Source organism: Gymnoscopelus microlampas, assembly GCF_963454915.1.
Source record: "Gymnoscopelus microlampas genome assembly, chromosome: 8".
Classification (NCBI taxonomy): Eukaryota; Metazoa; Chordata; class Actinopteri; order Myctophiformes; family Myctophidae; genus Gymnoscopelus; species Gymnoscopelus microlampas.
Window position 1 is genome coordinate 49,115,694 of NC_139945.1, and position 15,034 is coordinate 49,130,727.

Genomic DNA, 15,034 nt, shown 5'->3' on the forward strand with positions numbered 1-15,034 from the left:
GAGAGAGAGAGAGAGAGAGAGAGAGGTGTCCCAACACATACAGTATACCGCCAACAGCTAGCTAAACACTGTCCTCCAAGAAAGAAAGAAAAAAAAAAACATTAATGGAAGTCAAAGAATTAATGTAGCAACTGAGACTGAAAAAAAACCTCACATTAATCATGGAGGCCTGATACTGTTATTCCAACCATTACAGCTTTGAAACCCACTGCAGACACCTCAGGGGTAACACAAAATACAGTCCATTCATTTACTCCTCTCATTTCATTCCGGGTACTTAGAAAGGGAGAGGGGAGGAAAGAGACAGAGAAGTGCAAGATTGGGGGGGAAGGGAGAGAGAGAGAGAGAGAGAGAGAGAGAGAGAGAGAGAGAGAGAGAGAGAGAGAGAGAGAGAAGGCCTCTTTCCTTAAAGTGCTTCAACAGCCCATCTACTAAAAGTGAGGATTTCTTCAAGCATTGAAAACTGGACAGAAACAGCGTTTATGAAGCCAACTTGTAATATCTCCTCCTCATCTGTACTTCTGTGTGTGTGTGTGTGTGTGTGTGTGTGTGTGTGTGTGTGTGTGTGTGTGTGCGTGTGTGTGTGTGTGTGTGTGTGTGTGAGAGAGAGAGATAGAGAGAGCGAGAGAGAGAGAGAGAGAGAGAGAGAGAGAGAGAGAATGTGTGTGTGTGTGTGTGTGTGTGTGTGTGTGTGTGTGTGTGTGTGTGTGTGTGTGTGTGTGTGTGTGTGTGTGTGTGTGTGTGTGTGTGTGTGTGTGTGCGTGCGTGCGTGCGTGCGTGCGTGCGTGCGTGCGTGCGTGCGTGCGTGCGTGCGTGCGTGCGTGCGTGCGTGCGTGCGTGCGTGCGCGTGTGTGCGTGCGTGCGTGTGCACTTGGCAGGGTGTGTACCAGAGCCTGTACATCTCTGTCAGTCTTATCTTCCCCAGGCAGCGGTGTGGAGCTGCTGGGTGGTGCCAGCGGTTGGCTGGGGGCAGATGGACAGGTGGAGATAGTGACCGTGAAGTGGCGCCACGGCTGCCTTTTATCATCCCGTCCTGGAGGCTCCGGCTGGCCTGACCTCGGCCCTGTGCACTCCTCCTTCCTTCCCTCCCCTCTGCTCCTCTTCTCCTCTCCCTGCGTACTGCATTTTTAATCAGGCCGGGTCATCCAATATAGAGCCACGAGACCAGAGACCATGAGCTGTCAATCAGCACTCTGGCGTTCCTGGGTCAGATTCAGAGAGTCAGACGGACCCTCTGCTTGTATTCGACAGTTAGCCGGGTCAAGACTCGCTCTGGCAAAGCGTAGATATTTCTTTTCATTTGGCGTCGCTACTTTTGAGCTTCCGTCGGCTTGACTTTATCTACAGAACTCTCCCTTTCATCCTCTTGATTCCACTCTCCTCCTATTGCCAATGTAAACTAGACCTTGATAACACAGTTTGTGTTGCAGGGGATAGGAGGGAGGAACGCGCGTGTGTGCGCGCACGTGTGGACGAGTGCAGTGTGCTGCTGAACTTTACGCTCAGAGAGAGAGAGAGAGAGAGAGAGACAGCTGGACAGGGTGCGTATGTCTGTGGTGTAATTTGTCCCGGGGTCAAATTGACCCTCTCTCCCGGATCACATCTCTCCTCTTCTGTGCCAAGCACCACTCCCCGGAGAACATAGAAGGCCGACGCGGCCAAGCGTGCCACGGACAGGATGCAGGAGTCACTGCTCGGGTGCAAAGCTCCCAGATGGAAGGTGGCACTGTGCAAGTCCGCCTGCATAGGTGGTGTTGTGTGTTGTGTGGTGGCACATCGGCCAGAAGGCGGATGGCAGCGGACCAAGAGGCTGTACAATTCTGTGCACACTGCCTTGCCCTTGCTTCAGCTCACGCCATATCATGTGGCTGGGCTGCAAGGATGAAGGCAGAGAGCGGCCCGAGTTATGTGCCTATCACTAATTGGATGTAAACATTAACGCAATGACTCTTTCTCATTATGCGCCCCCTCTACCTCTGCTCACATTGCCTCTGCTAATCGTCATGGCTCTGACACTACCAGTTAGACCTGGGGGCGCAGCACAAGTGAACGGAGATGAGTAGGGAGATTATTGGAGATGCGACGGCCGCTCACCCCAAGCCTCCTACAAGAGCTAATTACCGAGTTAGTATTTACAATGTGGTGCGTGCAGCGAGGCTGGCTGATTCCCGGAGACAGATTCATTACATGTGTGGCCATCCGTGGCCACTCCATGGACTGGCGGACTAGCCTTTCCGATGTCAACCTAAAGTGCTTTTTGCTCTTTGGACTTGTTATTGAATTAGAGGGAGTTTGGGGGCCTGTGCTAATTAGTGCGAGTCTATTAGCATAGTGCTAGTGTGTCCAGGAGCAGGCAGTGACGCGGCCAGCGACAGAGGGCTGGGGTTAAGGCGCCGCACTGAACGGAAAAGCTGATAGTCTGTCTGATAGGGTGCAGAGGACTTGAAATGGAAAAGATGCCTTATCTCCCTCTGAGGACTTGGAGAGAAGAGAAGTTATGGCCACTGCCTGAAAGGGCCCCTTCTCAGCATGTGGCACCAATAAGAGGCTGACGACTAGCTTCCAACAGGGAGTCAACATGGCAAATCAATAGAGCATGGACCAGCGCCCCTCTGACTAATGGTGAACACACACACACACACACACACACACACACACACACACACACACACACACACACACACACACACACACACACACACACCAACGCACACAAACACAACATACATGCTCGGGAGTGAGAGTGTGCCTGCCTTAACAGTATGGTGCATAAATAAATAAATACATGAGTGCACATCATGTATCTGAACAAAATATACATACTAGAAAAGCACACTATACTATACAGTGCATGTTGCTGCTTCTATTTTCTACATCAAGTATAGTAAGTAAGTATACTTTTCTACATGAAATGTATTTAAATTCACAAATACTTCTCTCTTGCCAGATCAAATGTATTATTTCAGGTTATATTTCCTCATTCAGATTTGAAATCATAGTGCTGCTGACAGGAGAGCGTCGGTGATGCTGTTGTAACCATAGTAATCATTTCTCTGGCTTCTGAGTACAGAACAGATGCCCTAATTGACCAAATTGCATCTATTATGAGCAAGTTCTTAGTGTGGATTGTGAGGAGTGTTTTAATAATATTTGGCTCCATCTGTATCCAGAATCAAATCAGCAGTCATGTTGAAGACTGAAGATAAACAATAATTTGTGTCAATCCACAATCTGCGTCAGTGATGTAATGAATAAAATGTGCATACTGTAAGTATTCAGACCATTGTACCAGAATGTGATGCCCCATGGGAAAACAGACTTGTGTAGTTGTTGTACTGTTTATATCGTCTGTAGCGTTTTGTTTACATGCGTTTTCTCTGCAGACAAATGTTTTGCAGTTCACTTGGGTCAAATGAAATAACAATGAAAGTTTGAATGAATTGAATATACAGTGTACACACACACACACACACACACACACACACACACACACACACACACACACACACACACACACACACACACACACACACACACACACACACACACACACAGGTCTGTATTTCTACGCTTGTGAGGACAGCAATGGACTAGGATGGCTAATTTTAGATTTACCATTTTTCTTGCTAGTTTCAACCCTAAACCTATCCTTAAATCTAAGCCTAATCCTAACCCAAATGCCTAACCCTGAATCTAGCCCCTAAATGCCCAGTCTGGTAACACTTGCTATGCATCCCATGTCTGTAATGCATTATAAACATAATTCATTATAATTTGCTTATAACACAATGACGACACATTCTAAATGCAATGTGCTCATAAAACTGTATAATTACAGGTATAAGAAATCATGAGGTAAGGTAATACACTATGATCCTTAACACCCAAAAAAATGTGTGTCTAGTATTAGTGATCATGAAGTATTATAATACTTGACCTTGTAAGTCAAGTCATGTTATGATTATTGTTATAAAGCCCTACTAAGTATTAGTATGAGGCCTTTGACTATAATTATAGAGTGTTATGATCCGATTATAAATGCATTGCATGCATTATACATATGCTTATAATGTAAGATAGACATGGGATGCATAGCAAGTGTTACTCCAAATCCTAACCCTAACCCATCTGAATCTTTTCCTAATGGTTACCTTACCTCTTAACACATTCACCGCCAAAGACAAATATATCCCTCTTTTCAAATCCAACCGTTAATCGCCAAAGACGGATATGTTATGTTTTTTTATTTTTTGGGGGGAAAAACGTCCAGAACGCAAGAAAGATAACGTGATCCGAAGATTTACTGCCCCTTTCACTTCCTGCTTACTTATTACTTCAAAATCCTGTATCTCGGCTCCTATATACTTATTTTTTTTTACTATGTATTTATGGAGAAAAAAAATTTCACGGAAGCACAGTGATTTCCTCCGTGATTAGCAACCATCATGGGATCGATCATACTGGAGATAAATATTCTGTGGTTCTTGAAAAAGGTGTCAGAATGCTTAAAAATGCTGGCAGAAGCTACCTGCCAGCATTAGGAAAGCCCCTGGCAGTGAATGTGTTAAAGTATTTGCTAACCTGGAAAACAAACCTTTTCCTGTGGCGTCTGGCATTTTTGGACCTCGCAATGCAAAACACCTCAAACTGTTGGACCTTAAAAGGACAGTAATACCTGCACGCGCACATTCACACATGCGCACGCACGCCCACACACACACACGCACGCACACACGCGAGTATATGGGGGAGGTGAGATATGCAGCACTTACATCCAGCCAGCAGGTACTGGTAGTACTGAACGAGGTCCGACGACAGCACCAAGGGATGGTTGGAGTTGAAGGGAGGCTGTAGCTCGTTCCACTGTGGCGTCCTGTTCCACAACACACAAGTCAGACAGGGAGACGTTATAGAAGGTTTCACCCTGCTGAGCATCAAATGGACTCCAGTCCCTCGCGTCTGATGCCGCAGCACATGTGTCAACGTCTGGAGTGCACGTTGTGCAGAGTACATGTTGCGCTACATAACCTCTGATCACAGGGAAACGATGCCTTTCGCATTGCTACACATGCCAGGAATGGCACCCTGCCAACGCCGCACATTGTCTGCATCTATGCTGCGGTCGTGTGTGCTGTACGGTATGTCTATGCACAGTATGTATATCTGAGTCCATGCTAGAGCCTGACCGGAGACAGATTTTTGGGTGGAATGCTGATCCCGATTTTTTGTAGAGGCCTAGACCAGTGGTTCTCAAACCTTTTCATGTCAAAGACCCCTCAATTAATATGTATTTGGCCACGGACCCCCATCTGAAAATTTGCTTGTGCCAAAATTGCTTGTGCTATTTTTCAAGATTTATTTTATAATAGCATTGGCGATTGGCTATTTTTAAATGGCCAATGTACGTGTATACGGTTAATCTGAAGGACCCCTGGGGGGGGGGGGGGGGGGGGGGGTCCAGACCCCACTTTTAGAACCACTGTCCGATATGTTTTGTCTAGGGCTGGGACTTTGACTGATTCATTTCGATTAATTAATTAGAGAAATTGAATATGGCTCATTTTCATTAAAAAAGAAAGAAATCCGAGCTAGATGTGTTTTTTCTCCCTTCAGTCAAGGGATCATTCATGGGTTGGCGAAGAGCACCCTCTAGCGTAATTTCTAAAAGCATGATTTTTTGTTAAATTGACGGAGATCTCCGACAATGACAGTGAAGTGTTGGATTTGAAATGACGGAGATCTCTGTCAATGGCAGGGAATGTTAAGCTTATGTATTTATTCACTATTCATTGATTCACTCGTATACCAAAATCCATTTGAATTGAAAAAAAAATATTCTAAGGTCAAATATTGATATGCGATTAAAATGTGATTAATTTATATTTATTCATTACAAAGCCTATAATTAATTTGATTTTTTTTTATCGAGTCCCAGCCCTAGTTTTGACAGATAGGCCTATAAAAAGAAGTGCAACATTTTCTAATCAATTTGAAAAAAGTCGAGTTTTAAAAGGTTTTTATTTGAGAACGTTTATCGATTGATTGATTGATTGATATTTTTATTCCTATGTCCCATGTCAACTTATTTACTGTCAAATCAGTTTGATAGAGCAGACAAGTGTCTGTGGAATGTGACTTCCTAAATCCTGATTGAAATTTGAACAGAAGGTCATGGGATAATAGATAGGTGTTGATCTGTTTCCATTACATTTTCTTTTGATATTGAGTTTAAAATTGAAACAGGACGGTAGTTGCCCGGGTCTAGTTTGCTTCCTTTTTTGTAGAGAGGAATAACTTTGGCCGATTTAAAATCTTGTGGAAAAAAAAAAAATGCATTGACAAATTGATTAAAAATGTAATACCAAGGAGTAATAGCAAGGAGTAATATTATATGCTGTGTCCAGCAGTTTATGCAAGTTAAGTTTTAAACAAACTAAAACAAAAAAAAATCAAAGTGGGTTGATTGTGCGGTCTCTACCTGACTAGAGTCCAGCAGGCACGTGGACAGGTGCTGAGCTCCAGAGGAGTGTCGTCACTGATCTTCTGGGCCGTGCTGATTGGCCGAGGCTCCAGCACGTGCTCCACCAAGGTACCGTAGCAACTGAGGATGTAGAGAGAGTCCACTACGGACTGTCTGGACTGATCTGGAGGGAGGAAGGGACGTAAACTCTACTGTGGACCTTTAAAATGAGACTCAGGCAACCTCATGCCCATAACCAGAAAACGACTTGAGGTCAAAGATCACTCCTGAAGGCAGTAAAATATTTACAGAGGTTGTGTCCCCGACATTAAGCATGTCGTTATGACTTAATGTGACTGACTGTTTTGGACTGTGCGTTTTGAACTGACTTGCTTGCTGAGTCTAGGTGAGGGGTGGGGTGCAGTTTAAGAGAGAGGCCTTGGGCTCACCTTTCTCTCTCTTCATGTTAGGGTTGGTGATGAACCAGGAGCGTGAGGAGGCAAAGAGGGCGGCCACGCAGAACTCCCCGCCACTGGACTTGCTGGGCGAGATCTGAGGCGGTGGCTTAGCTTTGCTTCAGAGGGGACAAACAAAAACATACAGGGGTACAGTGAAAATGGACATATGACCAATACACTACTACCACTGTACACAACAGCAATCAGAGAATAAATTATAACTTTGAATAAGCAGTGACAGGGAGCGAAAGGACATTTTGAATGATTTGAAATTGTACTCCACACACGAAACATGTAACATTTGTTGAGGCAGGTATATACGGACACTATAAGACATCTACAAACAAAAAGAGATGGCATGCAAGAAGCTGAGCGAGGGAAGCAATAAAATGCCCACAAAAGATATCCAGTAATAACGATAAATCACACATGTTCTGTGTAACTGAGAGGACAGAGATGACTATTTACATAATAATTATTCAGGAAATAATCCAAACCAGTCCAATGGTCTGAGCATATATGCATTACAACATGTTCCTGTACACGTGAATTCATCCATCACTCAAGTTCATGTTCCAGTGTAAAATGGATGGTGTGTGTGTGTGTGTGTGTGTGTGTGTGGGGGGGACGTGTCAGAGTGTGGTGAAAGGTGATGTCATTGTGGCCTACATTGCATACACACTTCAGTGACTTGATTAGGTCTTTCCACATCTCAGGCACACTAGTGCCTGATATTAAATGCTGTATGTTTATGTATGAGCATAATATACTTGCTAAATATGAAGCCTGTGTGTGTGTGTGTGTGTGTGTGTGTGTGTGTGTGTGTGTGTGTGTGTGTGTGTGTGTGTGTGTGTGTGTGTGTGTGTGTGTGTGTGTGTGTGTGTGTGTGTGTGTGGCCAGCCATCTCACTCTCAATCTGGGACCTGGCTGTCTCACTCTTATGTCTGGCTCTCTTAGTCTGAGGCCTGGCCCTCTCATTCTGGGGCCTGGCCGTCTCACTCTATCTCACTCCGAGGCCTGGCTGTCTTACCCTGAAGCCTGGCCGTCTCACTCCGATGCCTGACTGTCTCACTGCGAGTCAGCCGCCGCTGAGAATTTATTGGGAGTTATTGGATTATTCAGCATGTCAGGACCGTTTGAGAGGAAGTAGACACAGAAAGGCTTCTCAGCTGCGATAGGGTTCCCCATATGGAACTGATCAGAAAACAGTAGCGAGGGGTCTGGTATTATTGTCCGGCCTCATAACCGACCTGGACAGTAAAACGTGTCCCGAGCAGATCAGGAGCGAGGCGGGCTTAGGGTCAGAGACCTGGGCGGTGTCTCATGCTCCCCAGAGGGGTGCTTAACCTTGACCCTTGAGGGAAACCACACACTCACTCACATGTACACTCATCTGCTGGGAAGGAAGAAAAGAGGAAAAGAAAGAGAGAAGAAAAGTCTTGGGTGGGGGCGGGGGGGGGGGTACTTAAGACAGCTGAAAGGCAAGTCAAATAAATACATAAATAAATAAATAAAGGAACTCTCTGAGGGCTGGGTTTTATACTTCCTCACTTGACAAAAATGACATACTTTTCAAATGAAAATACACTTTTCAAAAGGGTTGAGTGACAAAGTAGAAATTAATCCGGGACAGTACATGTTTAGGCCACTGGTCCAAGCAGCAAAGTCTCCCCTCACTGTACAGGACTGCGTGTCCTGTAGTTGAACTAGCTGTCACACTAATAGGTGCTGAATGACCCACTGCCAGCCTCCACTCTCGCTCTCTCACTTCCCTCCAGACTGTCATCGGCTCGTAAATGACTCCCTGGACGCGGGGAGACGTTTGTGTCTTTGTTTAGCCGACGCTGTGTGAAGGAAGGATCGAGGGGGAAGAGGGAAGACAAGAGGAAGGCCTCCGGACAACTTTAATGCTCTGTATGTGTGTGTGTGTGTGTGTGTGTGTGTGTGTGTGTGTGTGTGTGTGTGTGTGTGTGTGTGTGTCTGTGTCTGTGTGTGTGTGTGTGTGTGTGTGCGTGCGCTCGCGGGTAGGGGCTGAATAACCAAATATCTCCAGTAAGCTGTGCGTGTTGAAGGAGATGGAGGGGAGAGATAGTGCGACGGTCAGGATATTGCCTTGGCTAGCACTGGGACGTCCTTGTCTCCTCCTCCTTGCTCCTCCTCGGATCTGTTGGTCTGTCAGCGCCACCAGGAGAGATAGAGCGCTAAGCAAACAGGCCTGGATGGCCAGAGGTCAGCCAGCTCTGAGGACAACTTGGCTTATAGGCTTCACTCTTCCTTTCAACTTCGTCTTTTCCGGACCGTCTCCTGTCCTCTCCGTCCTCCGACTCTATAATCTCCGTCTCTCCGACTCCATATCGAAGTAGATATCGGTGAGGCCGAGAAGACTAAACACCAGACTCTTAATCCATTAATATAAAAACGGCTATAAGTGTGGCAAATGGTGGGCAGGGGGAAAGGGGGAAATGAGGTATCTGGTGGTCACAGGACACCGTATAACTTCACTTCACTGCCCCAGAGAGGCGCTGCGGCTTTCTGAGTGGGAGAAGAGATGGAACGATATTCCCGACTCTGGCCGTGTGGGAGTGCCACAAAGTCTGGGCTCTTCTACTGCGAGGTGTTTAATCGCTGTAAGCCTTGGTGTTCTGTCTCTCCTGTCGCTGGAAAAAAAATGTAAACCCTCAAAAGCCCTGTGGTTGACCGGTTTCAATAACCCAGGAAACACAAATCCTATTCCAGAGCGACTTGACGTTGGTTTTGGAGGGTGAGGGCTAAGGGGTAGGGGGGGGGGGGGGCAGAGGGGGCTGGCGATGTGTGCGGTGAAACGGAAGATATTTTATCCCCCTCGCTATTCTTCATGTTGTCTTTGGACGCAGATGGTGCTGTAATAATAAATCTAGGAATAACACTGTTTAAATGTGACATGTTTTCTTGAAGTGAGAGGAGGAAAGGACCAATGACAAATTGGTGTGTAAACAGCTCTTCCACGGCCCAGCAAAGGGGAGACGGTTGATTCAGGACCACGCGGCAAACTGACCAAGACACTAGCGCGCGCACACAACCCTACAGACACATACCAATCCATGTGAGTCTGTGATGGGAGCATATAACAGTGGCACCCCGCCGTAGGCTCTGGCGCTGATGAGCTGTGCCTGCGTGTCTTTGAAAAAGGCCTGGGGTAGCGTGGCGCAGCACAGCGCCTGCCAACAGGATCAGGATCACAGCTTGGTTCTCTCCTCTCCTCTTCGGAGAGGACTGACCGCCAAAGTTTATTCATCTGCGTTTTAAATCATCCTTTTCCTCTCGGTCTCACTTGAAGTGGCTTGAAAGTGTTGAGGTTTCTGCCCCTGCGACAGAGAGGCACGGCTCCAGCAGACGAAGCCTAATTCTGGACTCCATATGGAAGACAGGAACCATTCACGGCGGGACAGGGGGTGGGTGGGGAGGGCTGGCAAATGGCAGTAACTTACGAAAAATGTAACCCAATATCAATAAATTATGAAACACAAATATACAGAGTGGGATAGGAGAGTGGGGGGAGATGGATGTCACTAAACAGAAGCCAAATAGCATTTGTTTCCCTTTTCTCCCTGCACCAGATTTCCCATAGTATCGCCTTTTACCAGGGAGCGGCGTCCATTTTCTCTCTAATTTTAATTCACTGAAAAGACTACTCGCATGTCATTTCCACTTTTAATTTAACAAATGAGGACTCTTGACTGAGCTAATAGCTTTTCCTCAAGGGCATAATTCAATCTGCGACATCCACCATCAAAGTCTCTTCGCATTACAATGTCCGGGACTAACGTGAGGCGCCATGGGGGGATGGAAGTCCTGTGGCAGCCTCCATTTATTTTCAGGGCCTGCGCAGTAAACAAATACGATAGAGTCCACTTGAGCCGGTCGTCCAGCGACAAAGAGCTGGGAGCGTGCGACACACGGGGAAACCGGCAGGCCGCTGTGGGCCATATGGTTAATACATGTCAGTGAAGGAGTCTGCATTAAGACTGTGACCATAGAGATAGAGGAAGAAAAGGAGGGAAGAAAAGAGAGAGGGAAGAGGAGAGAGATAAAGAGAAAGGGAGAGAAAGAGAGAGAGAGAGAGAGAGGGGGAGCCAGTTTTGGGCAGTCATGTGGAGGACACATCCTTCAACGTCACATTTATTATTTTACAAAAACCCTTACACAACGGAGGCGGCCTTCGGGCTGCACAGAACAGACTGCACTAATGACAACCACAGGGGACTCACCGTAAACAATGGAGGCTGAGCATCCAATGTTCTGACACAAACCCAACTCAATTTCCTAACATTCGGAGTGTATTTATTGTTCTGTCCGGAGCCCTAACACAGCCAAGAGGAGGCGTTGGATCAGAAGGTGGTTGGGTTTCACACCATGCGAGCTATATTTAACCAGCCTGAGCATGGTGTGAGGTCATGTAATTGGACGATGTGGTCAGGGCCTTCCGTCCCCCTCTCTGTTGCTGAGAAAGAAATGGATGGCGGGAGCGCATGGATGTTAGAGCTCTGAAGAGTGGAAATTCAAGGAGACACAGTTACAGTACACTGTGCCCTTGCAAAGGAAAGAAAAGAGGCTTTGTTTCCCAAAAAAATCATGTCTCAAGTCAGTGTTCTATAGAGTTCTCAGAGGGCCTGATTACCCCCCAAAGCACGCGCGCGCACACGCACACGCACACACACACACACACACACACACACACACACACACACACACACACACACACACACACACACACACACACCCACACACACACACACACACCAAAGCGAGAATTGACAAATGAACTGTCATACCCCACGTCCCAAGGCATATGCTGTTAGGCAAAACGATATAGCTTTAACTAGCCTGAATTTGAGCGGAAGGCAGTTATTGTGAGGATCACGATTTCCAATGCTAATGATGTGGACCTTTGAAAAGCATACTCTCTGAAATCACTAAGGGCCTGGATGGAGCACGAGGGGGAAGGAGAAGGAGGGAGGGTGAGAGAGAGAGGGAGAGAGAGAGAGAGAGAGAGAGAGAGAGAGAGAGAGGGGGGAGAGAGAAAAACTTCAATTAAAAAGTATGAGTGACTGCCCACAACAAAAGGAGAAACCCAAGACTTGGGGAAGGCACCACATGCTATTCATTTTCTAAAGTGAATCAAGTCGACAGAGAGGACCTGGCGAGGAGGGGGAGGGAAGGGAAAAAGTTCAGTTCGCGGAGCCACTCAATCATCTCTCCATAAGTGACTCTGTCATAATGGGGCTTCTTTTAAAAGCTTGTAAGCATCTGATTTCACGAGACGGCGTTGACAAGAGACCGCTCTTCAGCCCCCGTGAGTATCGAGAGAGGTCTGCGTCTAGGGAGCGCCATGCACAGAATAAGAAAATAATAATACAAAAAATGCTACGTCTTCAGCCATTCGGTCCGCGCTATAGGGCAGAGACCTGAAACGCAACTATGAAGTGCATCTAGTTTGTACGCTTTACTTCACAGGCTCAGATTTGGAACTTTGATTGGTGGAAATTTCGCGACCGCGAAATTGGGGGCTGAGCAACGATACAAAAATATTTGTGGAGTTTAAGGTGAAGTGTTTCAAAGAATAGGAAGTGAAACACCAAGTGAAAAAACACCAAACAAAAAATATTGATAATCATTAAAAAGAAAATTTTCACAACAACAACAACAACAAAATGTAAGTATAAACGAAGATTTCCTGGGAAAGACGGCACATCAGTTACTACAACGTTACCCCATGATGTCATGTCATTAAAAGTCAACAGCAAAACAGTGCGCCGTGAGCAAGTGAGACACTATTCACAAAAGGAGGGCTCAGCACTCGCTGCATGCATACGCACAAAAATGTAACCAAATCGGATAAAAAGGAAATTAGAACAGCATGCGTTTTGACACAAAGGCGTTATTCTTGGAAAAAAACTGAAAAGAAGGCATCGTGTACGGTCCAAGCAAAGTGAAAGAGGGAGAGATGTGTTTTTTTTGGTGGTGGGAGGTTCAAAGAAACCACAAAGCAAGGGGGGAAAAAGAGAGATGTGTCACTTCTCAAATGCCTCGTACCCACCTAGAACACTCTGTACTACAGCATAACCTTACTTTACAATACATGATGCACGGTTCAATGGCTATCAAGGAGCAGCACAGCATCATGTATACAACAACATGAAAATGACTTTGTTTGGTTATGTATTGCGTCCACCTTTAACAACAACAAAGTGTATTCAACGAGACTTACAACATCAACATACTGTACAGTGAAAGTGCCAGCAATAGGAAAAAGAAAAAAAAACACAAGGTTTGCACAAAAAAGGGTTAGAAATAGGGTAAAGCTATAGCCTCTTCTGTAATATTTATTTCCCCTAAGGTATGACTCAACAAACTGTGTGTGGAATGTGTTGAAAATATACCCAGAGACAAATGAGAGAGGCAATGGAGGCGGTATGCTGTGGGAGAATATAGAAGCATGCGTCCAAGAGAGGAGCTGAGGCAAAACTCACCATGGAGTTTTAATGGCAAAACATCCCACCCCAAAGAGGTAGGGTCTTCATGAGGGAGGGAGGGAGGGAGGGAGGGAGGGAGGGAGGGAAGGGAGAGAGAGACAGAAAATAGATGGAAAAACCATTATTAAACTAGCACGCTCCGGCAAGCACAGTTTTCACATTACATCGTTTTTGACGTGTCTGTTTAAGCGCACAACAACGCATCGGGCAGGAAACAGAATGTCCGTACGCTAAGATGGATTTGAGAACCTGGGGGATGGCTCCGTGATCTGAGCGCTCAAGCTGTTCTGTAAAGTGTGATACCATACTGTACATTTGGCAGACGTAGTGTGTCCGCATACTTCTGTAGTCATCCATCTTTAATTTTTTTTTTTTTTTTTGCTGCAGATTCTAACTTTAAAAGGAATGAGGTGCACAATGCAGGTCTGAAGCCAACCATGTAAAGAAATGTGACACCAGGAAACTGATAGGAAAACAGATTTGATTGTTGCGATTAGCGAGGGTTTATGTGATTTGTATATATGGAACTCTTCAGCCTGTTGAGATAGGAGGAGTTGCATGTGCTGTCTTTTTATAGCACCAGTGTGTATTTGTGGGTGACCATTGTCTTTGTGAGTGCTTGCATGCCTGTGTTTGGAAGCAAGGGTGTGGGTGAGTGTATTCACTGTGATTATGTTATCAAGGACATAGTGTGTGCGTGTGCCTGTGTATGTGTATGTATGTTCGTGCGTGCGTGCGCACACAAGAATCTACTGTCTTTTGAGCATGTGTGTGTGCGAGTGTGTGTGTCAGTATGAGAGTGTGTGTGTGTGTGTGTGTGTGTGTGTGTGTGTATGTGTATGTGTATGTGTGTGTGTGTGTGTGTGTGTGTGTGTGTGTGTGTGTGTTCCTAGTGTTTACAAGCCATTAGGAGTAGGAGTGTGTTCCTGTGTTTATCCTGCACATCCAGAGATAGTGACAGAGCTCCGTAAACTGTTTACAGTAAATAAGCCTTTTCCCAACAGCAATAATGGCCCGATGAGACTGAACTCTGTCCCGGCCAGCCAGCCTCCCCCAAGTCATGAAAACAGGATCCCTGGCCAACCAAAGCACTCTGCTTCAATTCTTTATTTTATCGCTTTCGTTTGCATCCGCCTGGATCCCTCCAGACGATAGCGCAGAGTCTCAAATTAGTCCTGGTACACGGATGTGAGCAAAGGGGGGAAACAAGTACAAAACAAGTGGCCTTTGGGAGAGAGAGGGAGCAACAATGTGCCACAGAACGTCTTACACTAGCAGCACCGGTTGACATTCGACGGAGGGGTTTACTGTAACGGAGGCCCCTGGTAAAACGGCTGCTAATCAGACTGCGTAGTGGGGGGTGGGTGTACCATTAGTGCTGGGGTCTTAGTTCCACTGAGTCTGGGGGATGTGGGGGTGATGCAGGGTGGAGGAGTGAGGGGGTGTACTCTACCCTCCTGTGAGCCCTCTCCGACGTACCGAGCCCCGACTGCGGGCCTCCTGCTGGGTAAATGGACGGATGCCAGTGGGAGACAAAGTGGAGAAGTGGGGTGAGAGCTCCACAGAAGGAATAAAGGCCAAGTGGACCTTGGGGTCTCAGATGA

General features: G+C 46.3%; 1 protein-coding gene across 2 annotated transcripts in view; it reads right to left on the bottom strand.

The window, feature by feature from the left end:
- Positions 1 to 15,034, bottom strand: part of bcas3 (BCAS3 microtubule associated cell migration factor) — a 346,365-nt gene that overhangs the window by 219,385 nt on the left and 111,946 nt on the right. Inside the window, exons 17-20 of one of the 2 annotated variants that reach the window (XM_084065508.1) lie at positions 13,428 to 13,472; positions 6,910 to 7,034; positions 6,479 to 6,644; positions 4,773 to 4,873 (exon numbers count right to left, since the gene is read on the bottom strand). In XM_084065508.1, coding sequence (XP_083921634.1) covers positions 4,773 to 4,873; positions 6,479 to 6,644; positions 6,910 to 7,034; positions 13,428 to 13,472 — 437 coding nt within the window. The remainder of the gene's footprint in view (positions 1 to 4,772; positions 4,874 to 6,478; positions 6,645 to 6,909; positions 7,035 to 13,427; positions 13,473 to 15,034) is intronic. The other variant, XM_084065509.1, reaches the window with a different exon arrangement.